General features: G+C 43.8%; 1 protein-coding gene across 2 annotated transcripts in view; it reads right to left on the reverse strand.

The window, feature by feature from the left end:
• VPS41 (VPS41 subunit of HOPS complex) overlaps positions 1–22,852 on the reverse strand; it is a 343,493-nt gene that overhangs the window by 296,677 nt on the left and 23,964 nt on the right. For both annotated transcript variants that reach the window (XM_077269269.1, XM_077269268.1), the window contains exon 2: positions 6,615–6,653. In XM_077269269.1, coding sequence (XP_077125384.1) covers positions 6,615–6,653 — 39 coding nt within the window. The remainder of the gene's footprint in view (positions 1–6,614; positions 6,654–22,852) is intronic.

Genomic DNA, 22,852 nt, shown 5'->3' on the forward strand with positions numbered 1-22,852 from the left:
GACACACAGCAGCGATCTGGATCCCGCTGTGATATCGCTGGTCGGGGCTAGAAGTCCAGAACTTTATTTCGTCGCTTGATCACCCGCTGTCATCGCTGTATCGGCGTGTGTGACGCCGATACAGCGATGTGTTCACTTGTAACCAGGGTAAACATCGGGTTACTAAGTGCAGGGCCGCGCTTAGTAACCCAATATTTACCCTGGTTACCATTGTAAAAGTAAAAAAAAAAAACCAGTACATACTCACCTTCTGCTGTCTGTCACGCCCCCCGGCGTCCACAGGGTCACGCGCTGCTGCCGCCAAGAGCTTCCTGCACTGACATCAGAAGGTGAGTATGTGCTGTTTTTTTTACTTTTACAATGGTAACCAGGGTAAATATCGGGTTACTAAGCGCGGCCCTGCGCTTAGTAACCCGATATTTACCCTGGTTACCCGGGTGCTGCAGGGGGACTTCGGCATCATTGAAGACAGTTTCAACGATGCCGAAGTCGTTCCCCTGATCGTTGGTCGCTGGAGAGAGCTGTCTGTGTGACAGCTCCCCAGCGACCTAAACAGCGACGCTGCAGCGATCGGCTCGTTGTCTATATCGCTGCAGCGTCGCTGAGTGTGACGGTACCTTTACCCTAACTTCAGCCCCAACCCTATCCCTAACTTTAGCCCCAACCCCAACCCTAACCCTAGCCCTAACCCTAACCCCAACATGAAAATAGAAATAAATACATTTTTTTAATTTTATTATTTTTCCCTAACTAAGGGGGTGATGAAGGGGGGTTTGATTTACTTTTACAGCGTTTTTTATAGCGGATTTTTATGATTGGCAGCTGTCACACTAAAAGACGCTTTTTATAGCAAAAAAGTTTTTGTGTCCCCACATTTTGAGACCTATAATTTTTCCATATTTTGGTCCACAGAGTCATGTGAGATCTTGTTTTTTTGCGGGACGAGTTGACATTTTTATTGGTAACATTTTCGGGCACGTGACATTTTTTGATCGCTTTTTATTCCGATTTTTGTGAGGCAGAATGACCATGAATTTCTTTTGGGGGGGGGCGTTTATACCGTTCCACGTTTTGTAAAATTGATAAAGCAGTTTTATTCTGCGGGTCAGTTCGATTACAGCGATACCTCATTTATATCATTTTTTTATGTTTTGGCGCTTTTATACGATAAAAACTATTTTATAGAAAAAATAATTATTTTGGCATCGCTTTATTCTGAGGACTATAACTTTTTTATTTTTTTGCTGATGATGCTGTTTGGCGGCTCGTTTTTTGCGGGACAAGATGACGTTTTCAGCGGTACCATGGTTATTTATATCCGTCTTTTTGATCGCGTGTTATTCCACTTTTTGTTCGGCAGTATGATAATAAAGCGTTGTTTTTTTGCCTCTTTTTTTTATTTTATTTTACAGTGTTCACTGAAGGGGTTAACTAGTGGGACAGTTTTATAGGTCGGGTCATTACGGACGCCGTAATACTAAATATGTGTACTTTTATTGTTTTTTTTTTTATTTAGATAAAGAAATGTATTTATGGGAATAATAATTATTATTTTTTCCTTTATTTAGGATTTTTTTTTTTTTTTTTTTTTTTTTTTATACATATGGAAATTTTTTTTTTTTACTTTTTTTACTTTGTCCCGGGGGGGACATCACAGGTTACTGATCTGACAGTTTGCACAGCACTCTGTCAGATCAGCGATCTGACTTACAGCGCTGCAGGCTTACCAGCGCCTGCTCTGAAGAGGACCCAGATGCAGCCCCGCGGCCATTTTGGATCCGAGGCCTGCAAGGAGAGGAGGTAAGAGACGCTCAGGGAGGGTCTCAGGGAAGCCCGCAGGGAGCCCACTCCCTGCGCGATGCTTCCCTATACCGCCGGAAAACTGCGATCATGTTTGATCGAAGTGTGCAGGGGGTTAATGTGCCGGGGACGGTCCGTGACTGCTCCTGGCACATAGTGCCGGATGTCAGCTGCGATAGTCAGCTGACACCCGGCCGCGATCGGCTGCGCTCCCCCCGTGAGCGCGGCCGATCGCATATGACGTACTATCCCGTCACTGGGAATTAAGTCCCAGGTCACCTTGATGGGATAGTACGTCATATGGGATTAAGGGGTTAACTATTACCCCATATCCCATCGCTACACGGGAGTTGTGAAATTTGTGCACGATGTGGGCAGCGGATGCCCATTCTGAAGTCCGGGAAGGAGGGGGCGGAGTTTCGGCCACGCATAGAAAATAGTGGACGTGAAGGACAAAAAACGTTCACTTGAACGTTTTTTCGTGCCGACGGTCCGACAAAACACGACGGATCCGTTGCACGACGGACGCGACGTGTGGCCATCTGTCGCTAATACAAGTCTATGGGTAAAAAACGCATCCTGTGAGCACATTTGCAGGATCCATTTTTTTCCGCCGGATCCTTTTTTTATTCCGCCGGATCCGTTTTTTTCCGCTGGATCCGTTTTTTCTCATAGAGTTGTATTAGCGCCGGGTTGCGCCTGATGGCCACATGTTTCATCTGTTTTTTGCCGGATCAGTCAAAAAAGCTGTTCCCGCCGGACGGAAAACACATACAGAGGAACGTTTTTTCTGTCTGGCGAAAAAACGCACAGCGATGGATCCGGCAAAAAACGTATGAAACTGAGATGTGACATGATGAATCCGGCCTCCGAATCTGTTTTTTCATGCATGTTTCCATTCAAATCATGCACATTTTCCGTTTTTGACGGATCCGGCAAAAAACGGATGAAACGTGTGGCCATCAGGCGCAATCCGGCACTAATACAACGAGAAAAAAACGAATGCGGGGGAAATAACGGATCTGGCGGAAAAAAACGGATCTGGCAGTAAAATATGGATCTGGCGGAAAAAAACGGATCCTGCAAATGTGCTCGCAGGATGCGTTTTTACCCATAGACTTGTATTAGCGACGGATCGCGACGGATGGCCACACGTCGCATCCATCGTGCAACGGATCCGTCGTGTTTTGTCGGACCATCGGCACGAAAAACGTTCAAGTGAACATTTTTTTTTGTCCGTCGCGTCCGCCACTTTCTACCGCGCATGCGCTGCCGAAACTCTGCCCCCTCCTCCCCGGACTTCAGAATGGGCAGCGAATGCGTTGAAACACTGCATCCGCTGCTGTCGTGCACAAATTTCACAACGTGCGTCGGTACATCGGCCCGACGCATAGCGACGGACCCGTACCGACGCAAGGGTGAAATGAGCGTTGAATTAAAAAAAAAAAAAAAACGGCGTGGGCTCCCGCGCAATTTTCTGCGCCAGAGGGGGAAAGCCGACAGCTGGGGGCCAATATTTGTAGCCTGCTATGAATATCAGCCCGCAGCTGTCTGCGTAGGCTTTACTGGCTATTAAAATAGACGAAAAAATGACGTGGAGTCCCCCTATATTTTATAGCCAGAAAGGCTACGCAGACAGCTGCGGGCTGATATTCACAGCCTAGAGAGGGGCCATGGATATTGGCCCCCCCCAACCCTCGCCCCCCCGGCTACAAATACCAGTCTGCAGCCGCCCCGGAAATGGCGCATCTGTAAGATGCGCCAATTCCGGCACTTAGCCCCTCTCTTTCCAGTCCTGTGTAGCGGTGGGATATGGGGTAATAAGGGGTTAATGTCACCTTGCTATTGTAAGGTGACATTAAGCCGGGTTAATAACGGAGAGGCGTCAATTAATAACGAGTGTCCCACGACGATCTCCCCTATAGAACAGTGACATCGGGTGATGTCACTGCTCTATAGGACCTTCAATGACACACTGACAGGAGACAATGGCTCCTGCAGTGCATCACTGAGAGGTTACTTGAGTTCAAAGTCTTACTTTATGGCAATTGCTGCGTGGGAAAATTTCTCACACAGCAATGGCATAAAGTGAGACTAGGGATTTTTTTTTTTTTTTTTTTACAGCGGCGGAGGAATACAGTGCGGAAGGATACCTTCCTCCCGTCATTGTGTTCCTGGAGCCCCTAGAGAGCGGTCGCATCAGCTGATGCTGCCGTACTCCAATAGAGATCGTCGTGGGACACTCGTGGATTTCTGCGGACAGGGAGTATATTGGTTGTTTGTTATTTTAATCTTTTTTTACAGATGTCACTGGCTTTGGGGAACAAAGTGACAAGTAATGGTGAGTATGTACTCTATGTTATATGTACTGTATGTCTGTATTGTATGTAATGTATGAATGTATTGTATGCAGTATGTATGTAGTATGTATGTACCATGTATGTAGCATGTATGTAGTATGTATGTGTCACGATTCACCCCGTGACCGTCACCCCTACGTCACGGATCGGGGTGACTTTAGGCCAACAGACGGCTATCACATGTGCAGGGGGCTTATCTTAGTTATCCCTCCACTGCTAACAATGTGATGAAAACACACACAAGGTTATTGACCTATCGATTTACAGCAGGGGCTTATTTTAGTTATCCCACTGCTCTACAATATACCACGAACTGCAGGGATTTATGCATATCCCGCTTTACAGTTCTGCTTGAAAACTTGCAGCTCTCTGGCGCGCCCTTACCCTCAGGTGAGATTAGGTACTGCACCTAGAGTAATTAGTCGACAGAAAGGCTGCCTGCTTTGTACTGGCTATCGGGCACACTGCAGCGAGGGCGATATAACTACTCCCACACAGGCAGGAACAATAATTATCAACGCCGCCGTCGCTACAACGACTCCCAAATACACAGAAGAAGGTATGCTGCCACCAGCTTCGATGAAACGGGTCCGAAGCTAACCCAAAACAGTAGCGTAATTCCCTTCAGAACACTTAGGGTACGTTTTAGAGCAGGAAGAATGAACTAGTACTTTAAATATTTTACTCCGAAAAAATAAGGCAGTGTTTATAAAATATTACAAGGATGTTACAATAAGAGACAACTGAAAATATGTACAAAGGTAATTATAAAAATAACAGGGTTAAATGAGAAAATCAACACTTACATGTGTTCAGATCATTGCAGGCAGAACCAGGCTAGTGGGAGGAGCTCCCAAATGTCCCAATGCATCAGGTCTTGCAGTGAGGGCTCCTCTGGTAAGAATAAAGGCTGGGGTGCCTTGCAGAAACTTATAGCTCAGCCTGTTGACATCACTAAAAGGGTTGAGATAACATCGCCCTCCCCTCTCCTCAGCTGTACAGTTTTCTCCAACAATTCTTATAATTCTTGTGTTTTTGCTCACAAACATGTCAGAATCATAACACACCCAGCATTCTTCTCATTTTACAATTGGCTTTCTAATGAGACCAAATTTGTCCTAGTTGGGACACACAGTTCCGGAAAAATCCGTATTTTTTACCTGTTGGAATTAGAGGCTCGCGCTTACAGTGGCTGATAGATCCGCCGATGGACATTAGCAATATGTATTTATTATTTTCCTAGCCCAAATCGGTGGCCCAGAATCTTACAAAATTAGGACAAAGAGCCTCATGTTTTAAAAGAGAGATCAGACCAGTTTCAGCTGGTACCACTGTCTATGCAGCTATACCGATCGTAAAAATTCCTTTGCTCCTGAGAGCTAGAAGCAATAAAACCTCTTCTACATACACATTTCAGATTTCAGGAACACAAAGAGAAGGGGGGTTTTAGCCCACAGCATGGCACTAACAGGCAAGAGAAACTAAAACTTATATTATATATTATCCTCACAGTATGTAACATGTATGTAGCATAAATATAGCATGTATGTAGCATGTATGTAGCATGTAGTATGTAGTTAGCATGTATGTAGCATGCATGTAGTATGTATGTAGCATGTGTGTAGCATGTAGTATCTATGTAGTATGTATGTATGTAGCATGTATGTAGCATGTATGTAGCATGTATGTAGCATGTATGTAGCATGTATGTATGTAGTATGTATGTAGCATGTATGTAGTATTTTTCTTTTTTTACATTCAACCCATTAAACGGATGATGGGACTACTACTGTCCCATCATTGGCTAATGTGTCAATCACTGTCACTGTAGCAGGCATCGCCCGATGGGACTTGTAGCCCCATCGGACGATGCCTGCACACCGCACAGAGCCCCGGCAGCCCATACAGAGCCCCGGGAGGCCCGCACAGAGCCCCGGCAGCCCATAGAGCCCCGGAAGGCCCGCACAGACCACCGGCAGCCCATACAGAGCCCTGGGAGGCACGCAGAGCACCGGCAGCCCATACAGAGCCCTGGGAGGCACGCACAGAGCACCGGCAGCCCATACAGAGCCCCGGGAGGCCCGCATAGACCACCGGCAGCCCATACAGAGCCCCGGGAGGCCCGCACAGACCACCGGCAGCCCATACAGAGCCCCGGGAGGCCCGCACAGACCCCGCCCGCACACACAGACACGCACAGTGTCCGCCCTTGCACCGCCCACACTCTTCCCCCCTCCGGAACAGGATGTAGAAGGACAGAAAGGGCTTATATACATTCCGATATTTGTGTCCCATTGACTTGCATTGGTATCGGGTATCGGTATCAGCGATATCCGATATTTTTTGGATATCGGCCGATCCAATCCGATACTTCTGGATATCGGAAGGTATCGCTCAACACTACTAGAGATATTTAAAATGGAAGCAACACACTGAAATTCATAAAGCATTCACCTCAGATTCTTCCGTGGATTCCTCATGAGACATCGCGTCCTATGGAGATTGAAGTAAAAATAAAAAGTACTTTAGTAGAAGACCAGCAAGTTAATTTGTTTTATTGTAATATTTTGATGGTAACCACTGCACATTTAAAAATCCTAAAGTATGTAACCCTTTCTGGCTGCCAACAAAATACATTTTTCTCCATTTGTAATGATAATACTAATCACAAATTGATTATTCATCTAAAATAAATTTTCCATTTAAAAAAAAACTTGAACACACATGTTGATCAAATGGTTTTCCTTGCTCTTACTGAAATGTGCATATTATAGATTCAGAGATAAGGCACCAAATTCACGAAGGATTAATTTTTCTGCGTCTCACAAAGACATAGCGTTTAGTACAATAATGGCAAATTTTGACTTGTCAAACCACAGTATAGATCTAATCTAATTCCCAGTTATTGTGTTGCTTGAACCAAACAAGTCTCCTGTTCTTGTTTACAGTCCTCAGTAGTGGCTTTTTTACTGCAATTTGACCATAAAGGCTTGCTTCTGGCAGTCTACCCCGACCAGCTGTTCTTGAGCTGTGACTGCTACTTGATGTCTGTGTCTTGAGGGCTGTTATCTGAGGTGCCATCAGTTTGTGCTTTCTGAGGCTGGGAAGGCCTTCTTTTCCTGGGGCAGTCCTCATGTGGGTCAGTTTCATTATAGAAACTGATGATTTTCATGACTGCACTTGAATGTACCTTCAAGGTTCTAGCAATTTACTGACCTTCATGTTACTTTAAGAAGTAATGATGGACTGTTGAGTGGTTCTTGCCATATTCTGGCTTAGAATAGTTGTGGAAGAAGGTTCAGAACTGTGTGGACACAAATGGTGGTGACAAACACTTTCTGAAGGCAGGTAATTCCACAAATGAGCTCTTGGAGAGACAAGACTGTTCATTAGAAGCAGTTCCTTATGGCTACCTGAAAAAGCTGTTTCAAAAAATGTCAAGAATGTGTAAAGCTGTCATACAAGAAAAAAGGGGGATCTCTGAGAAATCTAAGAGTTAACATATTATCCTTTGTTTCACGTTTTCCTTGTATTCATGTGTCACTTTGTGCTCTGCTGCCCTCAGTCCGAATCTACAATGTGCACATTCCAATAATAACAAGGAAAACCACTGCAGGAGCACGTGGGTCGGAACTTTTGACCGTACTATATGGCATAGGGTAAGCCATTTATGCTACACTGTATATTTGGGATCCAACTTGTGTGATCCAGGTGATTGCCATCAGGCCTCATTCAGATGTCCGTTATTTTTCTCATACGCAAAAAAACAAACAGATTTTCATGACCAAGCTGGATCACGTTCATCGGTGCTTGATCAGTTTGTCCTTTACTACCATCAGTTTTGTTTTATGTACGAGAGGGATTCTCAAGCTTCTCCTGACATGAAAACTGGACATGTCATCCTGTGCTGTCTGACTGTGTCTTACAGACCCAAACATTGGCGAGTTTGTTCTTACAAACTAGATGGATGACTTCTATCCATGCAAATCACAGATCGTGATTCTCATATGTGAATGACTAAGGTCTGAACACGCTCCAACACAATGAGTGCCAGGGAAGTGCTCCTGTTTCAGGAGGACTAATGGGACAACCAAGCAGCTCCAAATAAAGGCAGCGTGCCGCCAACATGGGCTAAAAGTAAGGAGCTTGTTTTTTTCTTAGCGCCACTGCCACTTGGATCTAGTGATTGATGGTGGGCACAGTGCTTGAATACCCCAATAAATCTTTCAATGATGCTTTATGCCATACACCGTTCAAGTGAAAATACCAATTTTGAAGACGTTTTCCAAATGTAAATACTGACGGCCTTGAAATGCGGTAACCTCCACACGCTTCAAGGTGCCATTCACACGTCTGTGTTTAAAAATGTAAATGAGAAAATGTTACCGATGTCATCAGTGTTTTGGATCAGTGTATCAGATGGACAAATAAATGACAAACTTTCTTCTATCTGTTGCAATGTGAAATACAGACTGTACACCGATCCGTAGACTTGTACTGGCACTTGTCATCCGGGATGGTGGAGAAACATGGACATCTGAATGACGTCTATGGGAGAGCGCCAATGGCAAGCCACTTTATGAGCTTTTAGGAGACTAATCAACCGCATGAATTGGGGGGAAAAAGTTGTCTGTGCCAAATTTCTCCTAATAGCAGAAAGTCCCAAATGTAGGACTCAGAGCAGTCAGGTAATATTTATGACAGCATTTAATACATGCAACGATTAGCAGTAATTCCATATAATGGCTGCCGCAGGAGAGATGCAATATTACATTCAAATCACTCAAAGTGAAGACTGACCATGGAATGCAATTGTTATGTTTCATCAAGGCTATATAATACATATCTTGGCTTTATTATTTCAAATCTATTGAATCAGGCAGAAATTATTAATATTCATGAATGGAAAGTTATAAACGACAGTGGAGCACAATAATAACTGTCCGGGAGGATCATATAAATGCTACATAACGCGTTCTACTGGGGTAACAGGAATATGCAATAACAACAGTAATATGGGGATTTCTTTTTTTTAATCTTTAAAGTTACCATTATTGTAATAAAACCCAGCACAAATGCTTGTTCCATAAACCCAGTCACCGGACCCCAAGCATCAGATTTACCTCTGGACAATAAAGGTTACTACACAAAAGTTATAGAAGTGTTTTGCACATAATGGCCGACATATTTTCTGAAATAATAAAACTATAAGAGGAAAGTGACCAGTAATTCTTCATGAATCCATTGAAAGAAAATTTGCTGATGTGGAGCCTTCTTCAGGAGGTCAGCAAAATGAAGATTTACTTAAGCTATTTATAGTGATCAAGAGCAATAAAATGTTACACCAAGATGCTGACAGAGTGTAAGCAGTTCTTGACCTACCTATTGAGAAAACAAAGGCTCTGAACGTGCCGTGATGAAGAAAAAGGAGGCTAGCTACTGACCTAGACGCGAACATATACAACACTGAGGTACGCTACCAACAAATCCAAGTGTATCCAGCACACACAACATACAAAGAAAATGGGAAGAGTAGGTAGCTCCTCTCTAGTGTCACCAAGATTAAATCCCTAAGCTCTGGGATAAAGGCATACATATATAGATAGATAGATAAAAAAATATATATATATATATATATATATATATATATATATATATATATATATATATATATATATATATATATATATATATATATATATATATATATATATATATATACACACATATACACATCCCTTTAATTTTAATTGCATGCTGTGCCCATGCTGCATATTTTTCCGCAGAGGAATCGCATCGCGGTAAAATACGCAGCATATTCATTTATTTTGCAGAATCGCGGCGACTCCACAGCCATAGACTTGTATTGGAACGCTTGAAATCCACAAATATTAAAAATGTTTGCGGATTTCAAGCGCATTTGCTGCGGTTTTCTAAATCAAAACCACAGTAAATAGGAAGTGACATCATGGGCATCCCATCATGCCATCCCATAATCCAGGAAGATGAGAATCCCAGATCATTCCCGTCTTCCGGGATGATGGCTGGTATGATCTATGTCTATGTGTGTGTCTCTGTGTGTGTGTTGTATTAGCGGTGTATGTGTGTAACTAGACATAGGCCGATGAGACAACCACTCCCATCGGCCTATATCTTCAGTGGCAGCAGGATCAGCTCGATAGGAGCAGTATTTCCCATTGAACTGTTCTTGCTGTAAAAAAAACAAAAAAAAAACACAATATTTTTTTCCCAACTTTATTTGTGCTCAAAAACGCTTAGAAAAAACTCATGAAAAACAAGTCAAAAACGCATCAAAATCCGCATGTGTTTTCCTTGGCATGCGTGTGAGGTTTTGATGAGGAAAAATCTGCTTCTATTCTGCAACGTGGGCACATAGCCTTAACAATGCCAAAGGAGTTGGAAAGAAAAGTCTTAGGCCGGGTTCACACTTGCGTATCGGGGCTTTGCGGACGGCTGCGTACTTCTTTCTTGAAGCTCCGCCCACTTTCACACTTCTGTTTAGGTCCACCTACTTCTGCATGCATCCTGCGTACCTATCTTTAACATTGGGTACACAGGACATGCGGATGTATGCGGATGCGTCATTTTGACACGCCCGCCGACCGCACAGGAACGCAACTTGTGTCCCCGTGCGGTCGGCGAGCGCAAAATGATGCATCTGCATGTACTGCGTACCCAATGTTAAACATAGGTATGCAGGATGCATGCAGAAGTAGGCGGACCTAAACAGAAGAAGTGCGGAAATGGGTGGAGCTTCAGGGAGAAAGTACGCAGCCGTCCGCAAAGCCCCGGTACGCAAGTGTGAACTTAGTCTTAGAATGAGGAAAAGAAGAGCTCAATTCTGGCTTTACTAGCAGAGGGACACAGTGAGCGCCAAATTTCTAAGACGGCTGTCCATTACATCAAGGGCAAGCAACAGACATTGGGGACAACAAAGCTACAGATCGTCAATGGGTGAAAATGACTCTCCACTGACCGGGATGACCGTCATCTTATTCGAATGTCACTCAGCAAACACAGGATGACATCAAGTGACCTACAAAGGGAATGGCAAATGGCAGCTGGGGTGAAGTGCACGGCAAGAACAGTTTGTAACAGGCTCCTAGAGTCAGGGCTCAAGTCATGTAAAGCTAGAATAAAAGCCTTTTATCAATGAGAAGCAAAGGAGAGCCAGGCTGAAGTTTGCCAAAGACCATAAGGATTGGACCATAGAGGACTGGAGTAAAGTAATCTTCTCTGATGAGTCTAATTTTCAGCTTTGACCAACACCTGGTCGTCTAATGGTTAAACGGAGACTTGGAGAGGCGTACAAGCCACAGTGTCTTGCACCCACTGTGAAATTTGGTGGAGAATTGGTGATGACCTGGGGATGCTTCAGTAAGGCTGGAATTGGGCAGGTTAATCTTTGCGAAGGACGTATGAATCAAGCTGCATACAAGGTTATCCTGGAAAAACAGTTGATTCCTTCTGCTCAGGCAATGTTCCCCAACTCTGAGGACTGCTTTTTCCAGCAGGACAATGCGCCATGGCACACAGCTATGTCAATCAAGGTGTGGATGAAGAACCACCACATTAAATCCCTGTCATGGCCAGCCCAGTCTCCAGATCTGAACCCAACTGAAAACCTCTGGAATGTAATCAAGAGGAAGATGAATAGTCACAAGCCATCAAACAAAGAAGAACAGCTAACATTTTTGTATCAGGAGTTGCATAAGGCCACCCAAAAAGCAGTGTGAAAAACTGGTGGAAAGCATGCCAAGATGCATGAAAGCTGTGATTAAAAATTATGGTTATTCCACAAAATATTGATTTCTGAACTCTTCCGGAGTTAAAACATTAGTATTGTTGTTTCTAAATGATTATGAACTTGTTTTTTTTTTTGCATTATTTGAGTTCTGCAAGCAATGCATTTTTTTGTTATTTTGACCATTTCTCATTTTCAGAAAGTAAATACAAAATTTATTGCTTGGAACTTCGGAGATACGTTGTCAGTAATTTATAGAATAAAATAACAATTTACATTTCACTCAAAAATATACCTATAGAGAGAAAAATCAGAGAAACTGAAAATTTTGCAGTGGTTTCTTAATCTTTCCCAGACCTGTATGTGTAAGTGTATGTATGTATGTATGTATGTATGTATGTATGTATATATATATATATATATATATATATATATATATATATACATATACACAGTGGGGCAAAAAAGTATTTAGTCAGTCAGCAATAGTGCAAGTTCCACCACTTAAAAAGATGAGAGGCGTCTGTAATTTACATCATAGGTAGACCTCAACTATGGGAGACAAACTGAGAAAAAAAAATCCAGAAAATCACATTGTCTGTTTTTTTATCATTTTATTTGCATATTATGGTGGCAAATAAGTATTTGGTCAGAAACAAACAATCAAGATTTCTGGCTCTCACAGACCTGTAACAACTTCTTTAAGAGTCTCCTCTTTCCTCCACTCATTACCTGTAGTAATGGCACCTGTTTAAACTTGTTATCAGTATAAAAAGACACCTGTGCACACCCTCAAACAGTCTGACTCCAAACTCCACTATGGTGAAGACCAAAGAGCTGTCAAAGGACACCAGAAACAAAATTGTAGCCCTGCACCAGGCTGGGAAGACTGAATCTGCAATAGCCAACCAGCTTGGAGTGAAGAAATCAACAGTGGGAGCAATAATTAGAAAATGGAAGACATACAAGACCACTGATAATCTCCCTCGATCTGGGGCTCCACGCAAAATCCCACCCCGTGGGGTCAGAATGATCACAAGAACGGTGAGCAAAAATCCCAGAACCACGCGGGGGGACCTAGTGAATGAGCTGCAGAGAGCTGGGACCAATGTAACAAGGCCTACCATAAGTAACACACTACGCCACCATGGACTCAGATCCTGCAGTGCCAGACGTGTCCCACTGCTTAAGCCAGTACATGTCCGGGCCCGTCTGAACTTTGATAAAGAGCATTTGGATGATCCAGAGGAGTTTTGGGAGAATGTCCTATGGTCTGATGAAACCAAACTGGAACTGTTTGGTAGAAACACAACTTGTCGTGTTTGGAGGAAAAAGAATACTGAGTTGCATCCATCCAACACCATACCTACTGTAAAGCATGGTGGTGGAAACATCATGCTTTGGGGCTGTTTCTCTGCAAAGGGGCCAGGACGACTGATCCGGGTACATGAAAGAATGAATGGGGCCATGTATCGTGAGATTTTGAGTGCAAACCTCCTTCCATCAGCAAGGGCATTGAAGATGAAACGTGGCTGGGTCTTTCAACATGACAATGATCCAAAGCACACCGCCAGGGCAACGAAGGAGTGGCTTCGTAAGAAGCATTTCAAGGTCCTGGAGTGGCCTAGCCAGTCTCCAGATCTCAACCCTATAGAAAACCTTCGGAGGGAGTTGAAAGTCCGTGTTGCCAAGCGAAAAGCCAAAAACATCACTGCTCTAGAGGAGATCTGCTTGGAGGAATGGGCCAACATACCAACAACAGTGTGTGGCAACCTTGTGAAGACTTACAGAAAACGTTTGACCTCTGTCATTGCCAACAAAGGATATATTACAAAGTATTGAGATGAAATTTTGTTTCTGACCAAATACTTATTTTCCACCATAATATGCAAATAAAATGATAAAAAACACAGACAATGTGATTTTCTGGATTTTTTTTTCTCAGTTTGTCTCCCATAGTTGAGGTCTACCTATGATGTAAATTACAGACGCCTCTCATCTTTTTAAGTGGTGGAACGCACTATTGCTGAATGACTAAATACTTTTTTGCCCCACTGTATGTATGTATATGTATATATATGTATATATGTATATATATATATATATATATATATATATATATATATATATATATATATATATATATATATATATATATATATACGCACACATATACACACACACATACATATATATATATATGTTAGGTTAATTTTAATATTGAGAGATATAATCTAAAAATATAATCCAGAAAATCACACTGTATAAATTATAAAAATGTATTTGCATTTTGTTTGAACCCTCTGACAAACAAGACTTGATACTTGGTAGCAAATCCCTTGTTGGCAAGCACAGCAGTCAGACGTTTTTTGTAGTAGATGATGAGGTTTGCGCACATGTCAGGAGGAATTTTGGTCCACTGCTCTTTGCAGATCATCTCTAAATCATTAAGATTTTGAGGCTGTCGCTTGGCAACTCTGAGCTTCAACTCCCTCCATAAGTATTCTATAGAGGCTTAAAACTAAGTGAGGAACAGCCAAACATGTATTATAACATAATTGCCTTATATAATAGGTCAAAATTAAATATTCAAAATATGAACCTCTGTGGCACTTCACAAGGCCCAATTTCCAACACCAGCACCATACCAACACCATTACTGCGAGTAATACTGCATATCACTATTGGACATTACTGACATATAACTTGACATTACTATGGCTATTATTCCATTTTTTTCTAATTATAAGTATTTGAAAAAGTTATTTTTCTCATTTTGGGCTCCTTTTGTATCACAAAGTTCTCCATGAGGTGATCGTCCCTCTTTAAGTTTGGATCTGAAAAGCCAAAGTCTACACTTTTCAGCAGTCTGATAAAAACCTCCTCATACCAAGGAGAAATGGAAACATTTTGGGTATATGTCTATAAAACTGAATATTATGGACTAGATGGTAGCCCGATTCTAACGCATCGGGTATTCTAGAATATGTATGTAGTATATTTATGAAGATTTTAGAATAATACATTGAATACACAGAATTCGGCCGCGACCAATTAGCGAAGCGTAATTCAAATCCCGCGCCAATTCGTGGCCGGACTGTGCCTGTCGCGGCTTGTTCGCGGCCGGCCATGTAGTATATAACAGCCCACGTAGTAAATAGCACAGCCACGTAGTATGTTGCTCAGCCACGTAGTATATAGCACAGCCACGGAGTATATAGCACAGCCCACGGAGTATATAGCACAGCCCACGGAGTATATAGCACAGCCCACGGAGTATATAGCACAGCCCACGGAGTATATAGCAAAGCCACGTAGTGTATAACACAGCCCACGTAGTGTACAACACAGCCCACGTAGAGTACAACACAGCCCACGTAGAGTACAACACAGCCCACGTAGTGTACAACACAGCCCACGTAGTGTACAACACAGGCCACGTAGTGTACAACACAGCCCACGTAGTGTATAACACAGGCCACGTAGTGTATAACACATCCCACATAGTATATTGCACAGCCCACGTAGTATACAGCACAGCCCACGCAGTATATTGCACAGCCCACGTAGTACATTGCACAGCCCACATAGTATATTGCACAGCCCACACAGTACATTGCACAGCCCACATAGTATATTGCACAGCCCACGAAGTATATAGCACAGCCCACGGAGAGTATAACAGCCCGCATAGCATATAACACAGCTCACGTAGTACATAACAGCCCACGCACGCAGTATATAACACAGCCCACGTAGTGTATAACACAGGCCACGTAGTGTATAACACAGGCCACGTAGTGTATAACAGGCCACGTAGTGTATAACAGGCCACGTAGTGTATAACAGGCCACGTAGTGTATAACAGGCCACGTAGTGTATAACAGGCCACGTAGTGTATAACAGGCCACGTAGTGTATAACAGCCCACATAGTATATTGCACAGCCCACATAGTATATTGCACAGCCCACGCAGTATATTGCACAGCCCACGCAGTATATTGCACAGCCCACGCAGTATATTGCACAGCCCACGTAGTACATTGCACAGCCCACGTAGTATATTGCACAGCCCACATAGTATATAGCACAGCCTACGTAGTATATTGCACAGCCCACATAGTATATTGCACAGCCCACGTAGTATATTGCACAGCCCACGTAGTATATTGCACAGCCCACGTAGTATATTGCACAGCCCACGTAGTATATTGCACAGCCCACGTAGTATATTGCACAGCCCACGTAGTATATTGCACAGCCCACGTAGTATATTGCACAGCCCACGTAGTATATTGCACAGCCCACGTAGTATATTGCACAGCCCACGTAGTATATTACACAGCCCACGTAGTATATTGCACAGCCCACGTAGTATATTGCACAGCCCACGTAGTATATTGCACAGCCCACGTAGTATATTGCACAGCCCATGTAGTATATAGCACAGCCCATGTAGTATATTGCACAGCCCACGTAGTATATTACACAGCCCACGCAGTACATTGCACAGCCCACACAGTACATTGCACAGCCCACGCAGTACATCGCACAGCCCACGTATTATATTGCACAGCCCACGTATTATATTGCACAGCCCACACAGTATATAGCAATGTGGGCATCATATCCCTGTTAAAAAAAATAATTAAATTAAAAAATAGTTATATACTCACCTTCCGTTGGCCCCGGATCCAGGCGAAGCGGTTACCGACACTCCTCGCGCGCTCCGGTCCCAAGAGTGCATTGCGGTCTCGCGAGATGATGACTGTTATGATCCTAGTGGTAGAGGATCGCAGAAGTTCCAGCTAAGTCCGCAAACACAAAATCTAGCTCATAGGGAGGTGGTAACTTGGCTGACCGTATATCTGATCCTAGCACAACAACTAAAAGTAGCCGGGGAACGTACCTACGTTGATTCTAGACGTCTCGCACCAGCCGGAGAACTAACTAACCCTTTCAGAGGAAATAAGACCTCACTTGCCTCAAGAGGAAGGACCCCAAAGTTATGATACAAGCCCCCAACAAATAATAACGGTGAGGTAAGAAGACAAACATAAGTATGAACTAGATTTAGCAAAGTGAGGCCCACTAATTAATAGCAGAAAATAGGAAGAGGACTTATGCGGTCAGCAAAAACCCTACAAAAATATCCACTCTGAATATCCAAGAACCCCCACACCGACTAACGGTGTGGGGAGAGAATATCAGCCCCCTAGAGCTTCCAGCAAAAATCAGGAATCACATTGTAACAAGCTGGAACAAAATAGCAGTAATGCGAATAAACAAAAATAAGAAAGCAGGACTTAGTTTATCTAGCAAAAAGCAGGAGACCAGGAGGCAGGAGCAAACAGACATAGACTGACTACATCGATTCCAGGCACTAGACTGAGTGTCCAGGAAGTCTAAATAGGAACACCCAAGGCCTAACGAACCAGGTGGGTACCAACCTGGAGAAAGACAATCCAAGTGTCATCCCGCTAGTGATCACAAGAGGGAGCAAAGAAATACAGTTCACAACAGTACCCCCCCTTTAAGGAGGGGTCACCGAACCCTCACCAAGACCACCAGGGCGATCAGGATGAGCAGCGTGAAAAGCACGAACCAAATCGGCCGCATGAACATCAGAGGCGACCACCCAGGAATTATCCTCCTGACCATAGCCCTTCCATTTGACCAGATACTGAAGCCTCCGTCTAGAGAGACGAGAATCCAAGATCTTCTCCACCACGTACTCCAACTCGCCCTCAACCAAGACCGGAGCAGGAGGGTCAACAGCAGGAACCACAGGCACAACGTACCGCCGCAACAAAGACCTATGGAACACATTGTGAATGGCAAACGACACCGGAAGATCCAAACGAAAAGAAACCGGATTAAGGATTTCCAAAATGTTATAAGGACCAATAAAGCGAGGCTTAAACTTAGGAGAGGAAACCTTAAGAGGGACATACCGAGAAGACAACCAAACCAAATCCCCAACACGAAGTCGGGGACCCACACCGCGGCGGCGGTTGGCAAAACGCTGAGCCTTCTCCTGTGACAATTTCAAGTTGTCCACCACATGATTCCAAATCCGCTGCAATCTATCCACCACGGAATCCACCCCAGGACAGTCAGAAGATTCAACATGACCCGAGGAAAAACGAGGATGAAAACCAGAGTTGCAGAAAAATGGCGAAACCAAAGTAGCGGAACTAGCCCGATTATTGAGGGCAAACTCAGCCAATGGCAAGATGGTCACCCAATCATCCTGATGCGCAGAAACAAAACATCTCAAATAAGCCTCCAGCGTCTGATTAGTTCGCTCCGTTTGGCCGTTAGTCTGAGGATGAAAGGCAGATGAGAACGACAAATCAATGCCCATCTTAGCACAAAAAGATCGCCAGAACCTGGACACAAACTGGGATCCTCTGTCAGACACGATATTCTCAGGAATGCCATGCAAACGAACCACATTCTGAAAGAACAAAGGAACCAGATCGGAAGAGGAAGGCAACTTAGGCAAGGGCACCAAATGGACCATCTTGGAAAAGCGATCACACACCACCCAGATGACAGACATTCCTTGAGACACCGGAAGATATGAAATGAAATCCATGGAAATGTGTGTCCAGGGCCTCTTCGGGATGGGCAAGGGCAAAAGCAACCCGCTGGCACGAGAACAGCAAGGCTTAGCCCGAGCACAAATCCCACAGGACTGCACAAAAGAACGCACATCCCGCGACAAGGAAGGCCACCAAAAGGACCCAGCTACCAAATCTCTGGTACCAAAAATCCCAGGATGCCCTGCCAACACTGAGGAATGAACCTCGGAGATAACTCTGCTGGTCCATTTATCAGGAACAAACAGTCTATCAGGTGGGCAAGGGTCAGGTCTACCAGCCTGAAATCTCTGCAACACACGTCGCAAATCAGGAGAAATGGCCGACAAGATTACTCCCTCTTTAAGGATACCAGCTGGCTCTGAGACTCCCGGAGAGTCAGGCACAAAACTCCTAGAAAGAGCATCAGCCTTCACATTCTTCGAACCAGGCAAGTATGAGACCACAAAGTCAAAACGGGAGAAAAACAACGACCAACGAGCCTGTCTAGGATTCAGGCGCTTAGCAGACTCGAGATACATCAAATTTTTGTGATCAGTCAAGACCACCACACGATGCTTAGCTCCCTCAAGCCAATGACGCCACTCCTCAAATGCCCACTTCATGGCCAACAACTCCCGATTACCAACATCATAGTTCCGCTCCGCAGGCGAAAATTTCCTAGAAAAAAAAGCACAAGGTCTCATCACAGAGCAACCAGAGCCTTTCTGCGACAAAACAGCCCCTGCACCGATCTCAGAAGCGTCCACTTCAACCTGAAAGGGAAGTGAGACATCAGGCTGGCACAAAACAGGCGCCGAAGTAAACCGGCGCTTCAGCTCCCGGAAAGCCTCCAAGGCTGTCGGAGCCCAATTAGCCACATCAGAACCTTTCTTGGTCATATCCGTCAAAGGTTTAACAACGCTAGAGAAATTAGCAATAAAACGACGGTAGAAATTAGCAAAACCCAAGAACTTCTGAAGACTCTTAACAGACGTGGGTTGAGTCCAATCATGAATAGCTCGGACCTTGACTGGGTCCATCTCCACTGTAGAAGGGGAGAAAATGAAACCCAGAAAGGAAACCTTCTGCACTCCAAAGAGACACTTTGAGCCCTTCACAAACAAAGCATTATCACGCAAAACCTGAAACACCATCCTGACTTGCTTTACATGAGAATCCCAATCATCAGAAAAAAACAGAATATCATCCAGATAAACAATCATAAATTTATCTAGATACTTCCGGAAGATGTCATGCATAAAGGACTGAAACACTGAAGGAGCATTAGAGAGCCCAAAAGGCATCACCAAGTACTCAAAATGACCTTCGGGCGTATTAAATGCAGTTTTCCATTCATCTCCCTGCTTAATGCGCACAAGGTTGTACGCACCACGAAGATCTATCTTGGTGAACCACTTGGCACCCTTAATCCGAGCAAACAAGTCCGACAATAGTGGCAAAGGATACTGAAATTTGACCGTGATTTTATTCAGAAGCCGATAGTCTATACAAGGTCTCAAAGACCCGTCCTTTTTGGCTACAAAAAAGAATCCTGCACCAAGAGGGGAAGAGGATGGACGGATATGTCCCTTCTCCAAAGACTCCTTTATATAAGAACGCATTGCGGCATGTTCAGGTACAGATAGATTAAATAATCGTCCCTTAGGAAATTTACTACCAGGAATCAAATCTATAGCGCAGTCGCAGTCCCTATGAGGAGGAAGGGCACTGGACCTGGACTCACTAAATACATCCTGATAGTCCAACAAATACTCCGGAACTTCAGAAGGAGTAGAAGAAGCAATAGACACCGACGGAGTATCGCAATGAATTCCCTGACAACCCCAACTTGACACAGACATTGCCTTCCAATCCAAGACTGGATTATGGGTCTGTAACCATGGCAGACCTAAAACGACCAAATCATGCATTTTGTGCAGAACAAGAAAACTAATCACCTCCCGATGTTCAGGAGTCATGCACATGGTCACCTGTGCCAATACTGCGGTTTATTCTCCGCCAATGGCGTAGCATCAATTCCTCTAAGAGGAATGGATTTTTTAAAGGCTCCAGGACAAAACCACAGCGCTTGGCAAACGACAAGTCCATAAGACTCAGGGCAGCACCTGAATCCACAAATGCCATAACAGGGTAGGAAGACAATGATCAAATTAGAGTTACAGACAAAATAAACTTAGGCTGCAAATTACCAATGGTGACAGGACTAACCATCTTTGTTAGGCGTTTAGAGCATGCTGAGATAACATGTGTAGAATCACCACAGTAAAAACACAACCCATTCTGACGTCTATGATTTTGTCGTTCAGTTCTCGTCTGAATTCTATCACATAACACTGAGTCAGGTGTCTGTTCAGACAACACTGCCAGAGGATTAGCAGATTTGCGCTCCCGCAAACGCCGATCTATCTGAATGACCAGAGCCATAGAATCACTCAGACTTGTAGGAATGGTAAAACCCACCATCACATTCTTAATGGCTTCAGAAAGGCCATTTCTGAAATTTGCGGCCAGAGCACACTCATTCCATTGAGTGAGCACGGACCATTTCCGAAACTTTTGGCAATACACTTCAGCCTCATCCTGGCCCTGAGAGATAGCCAGCAACGCTTTTTCTGCCTGAATTTCAAGATTGGGCTCCTCATAAAGTAATCCGAGCGCCAGAAAAAACGCATCAATATTTGCCAATGCCGGATCTCCTGGCGCCAATGAAAAAGCCCAATCCTGAGGGTCGCCACGCAAGAAAGAGATAACAACTTTAACTTGCTGAGCTGAGTCTCCAGAGTCTCCGGTCTCAAAGATAGAAACAATTTACAATTATTCCTAAAATTCCTAAATTTAAATCGATCACCAGAGAAAAGCTCAGGAATAGGTATCTTAGGCTCTGACATAGGACTACTAGTAACAAAATCCTCAATGCCCTGCACTCGTGCAGCAATCTGATCCACACTAGTAATCAGAGTCTGAACATTCATGTCTGCAGCAGAGCTTCAAGCCACTCAGAGGAAAAAGGGGAAGAAGAAAAAAAAAACAAAAAAAACTCAGGACTTCTTTTCTTTTAATCCCGCTTCTGCAATGCATTAAATATTCACTTTATGGCCTGGAATACTGTTATGATCCTAGTGGTAGAGGATCGCAGAAGTTCCAGCTAAGTCCGCAAACACAAAATCTAGCTCATAGGGAGGTGGTAACTTGGCTGACCGTATATCTGATCCTAGCACAACAACTAAAAGTAGCCGGGGAACGTACCTACGTTGATTCTAGACGTCTCGCACCAGCCGGAGAACTAACTAACCCTTTCAGAGGAAATAAGACCTCACTTGCCTCAAGAGGAAGGACCCCAAAGTTATGATACAAGCCCCCAACAAATAATAACGGTGAGGTAATAAGAAAAGACAAACATAAGTATGAACTAGATTTAGCAAAGTGAGGCCCACTAATTAATAGCAGAAAATAGGAAGAGGACTTATGCGGTCAGCAAAAACCCTACAAAAATATCCACGCTGAATATCCAAGAACCCCCGCACCGACGAACGGTGTGGGGGGAGAATATCAGCCCCCTAGAGCTTCCAGCAAAAATCAGGAATCACATTGTAACAAGCTGGAACAAAATAGCAGTAATGCGAATAAACAAAAATAAGAAAGCAGGACTTAGCTTATCTAGCAAAAAGCAGGAGACCAGGAGGCAGGAGCAAACAGACATAGACTGACTACATCGATTCCAGGCACTAGACTGAGTTTCCAGGAAGTCTAAATAGGAACACCCAAGGCCTAACGAACCAGGTGGGTACCAACCTGGAGAAAGACAATCCAAGTGTCATACCGCTAGTGATCACAAGAGGGAGCAAAGAAATACAGTTCACAACAGATGACGTAGCGGTCACAATCCGTCGCTAATACAAGTCTATGGGAAAATACAGGATCCAGCAGAAAAATGTGCAGGATCCTGTTTTTTCAAAAATCTACGGATTTCGACGGGAGGAAAAAGACGGAAGTGTGAAAGAGGCCTTAGTTGGTCCACTCTGGTTCCACCATTCCACTGTTGTCCCCATATAAAAGGACTGTATAGTCAAACCAGTGAAAGATTGTCATCTGTCCTATTTAGGGTTGTACCAAACAGGCATTAACATAACTTACACAGTCAATTTGGAGCGGACATCTGTCATATTTTCAAGAACATATGGGTCCAGTATATCCATAAAATGTCAACATTACAGATCAAGCTGTTAAAAATTAATACACAGAGCAATTGATGTAAAAGAAATACTAACGTGACACGTTTCAAACAAAACTAGTGCCATTTCTTTTATATCAACCAACGG

Source organism: Ranitomeya variabilis, chromosome 6 (genome assembly GCF_051348905.1).
Source record: "Ranitomeya variabilis isolate aRanVar5 chromosome 6, aRanVar5.hap1, whole genome shotgun sequence".
Taxonomy (NCBI): domain Eukaryota; kingdom Metazoa; phylum Chordata; class Amphibia; order Anura; family Dendrobatidae; genus Ranitomeya; species Ranitomeya variabilis.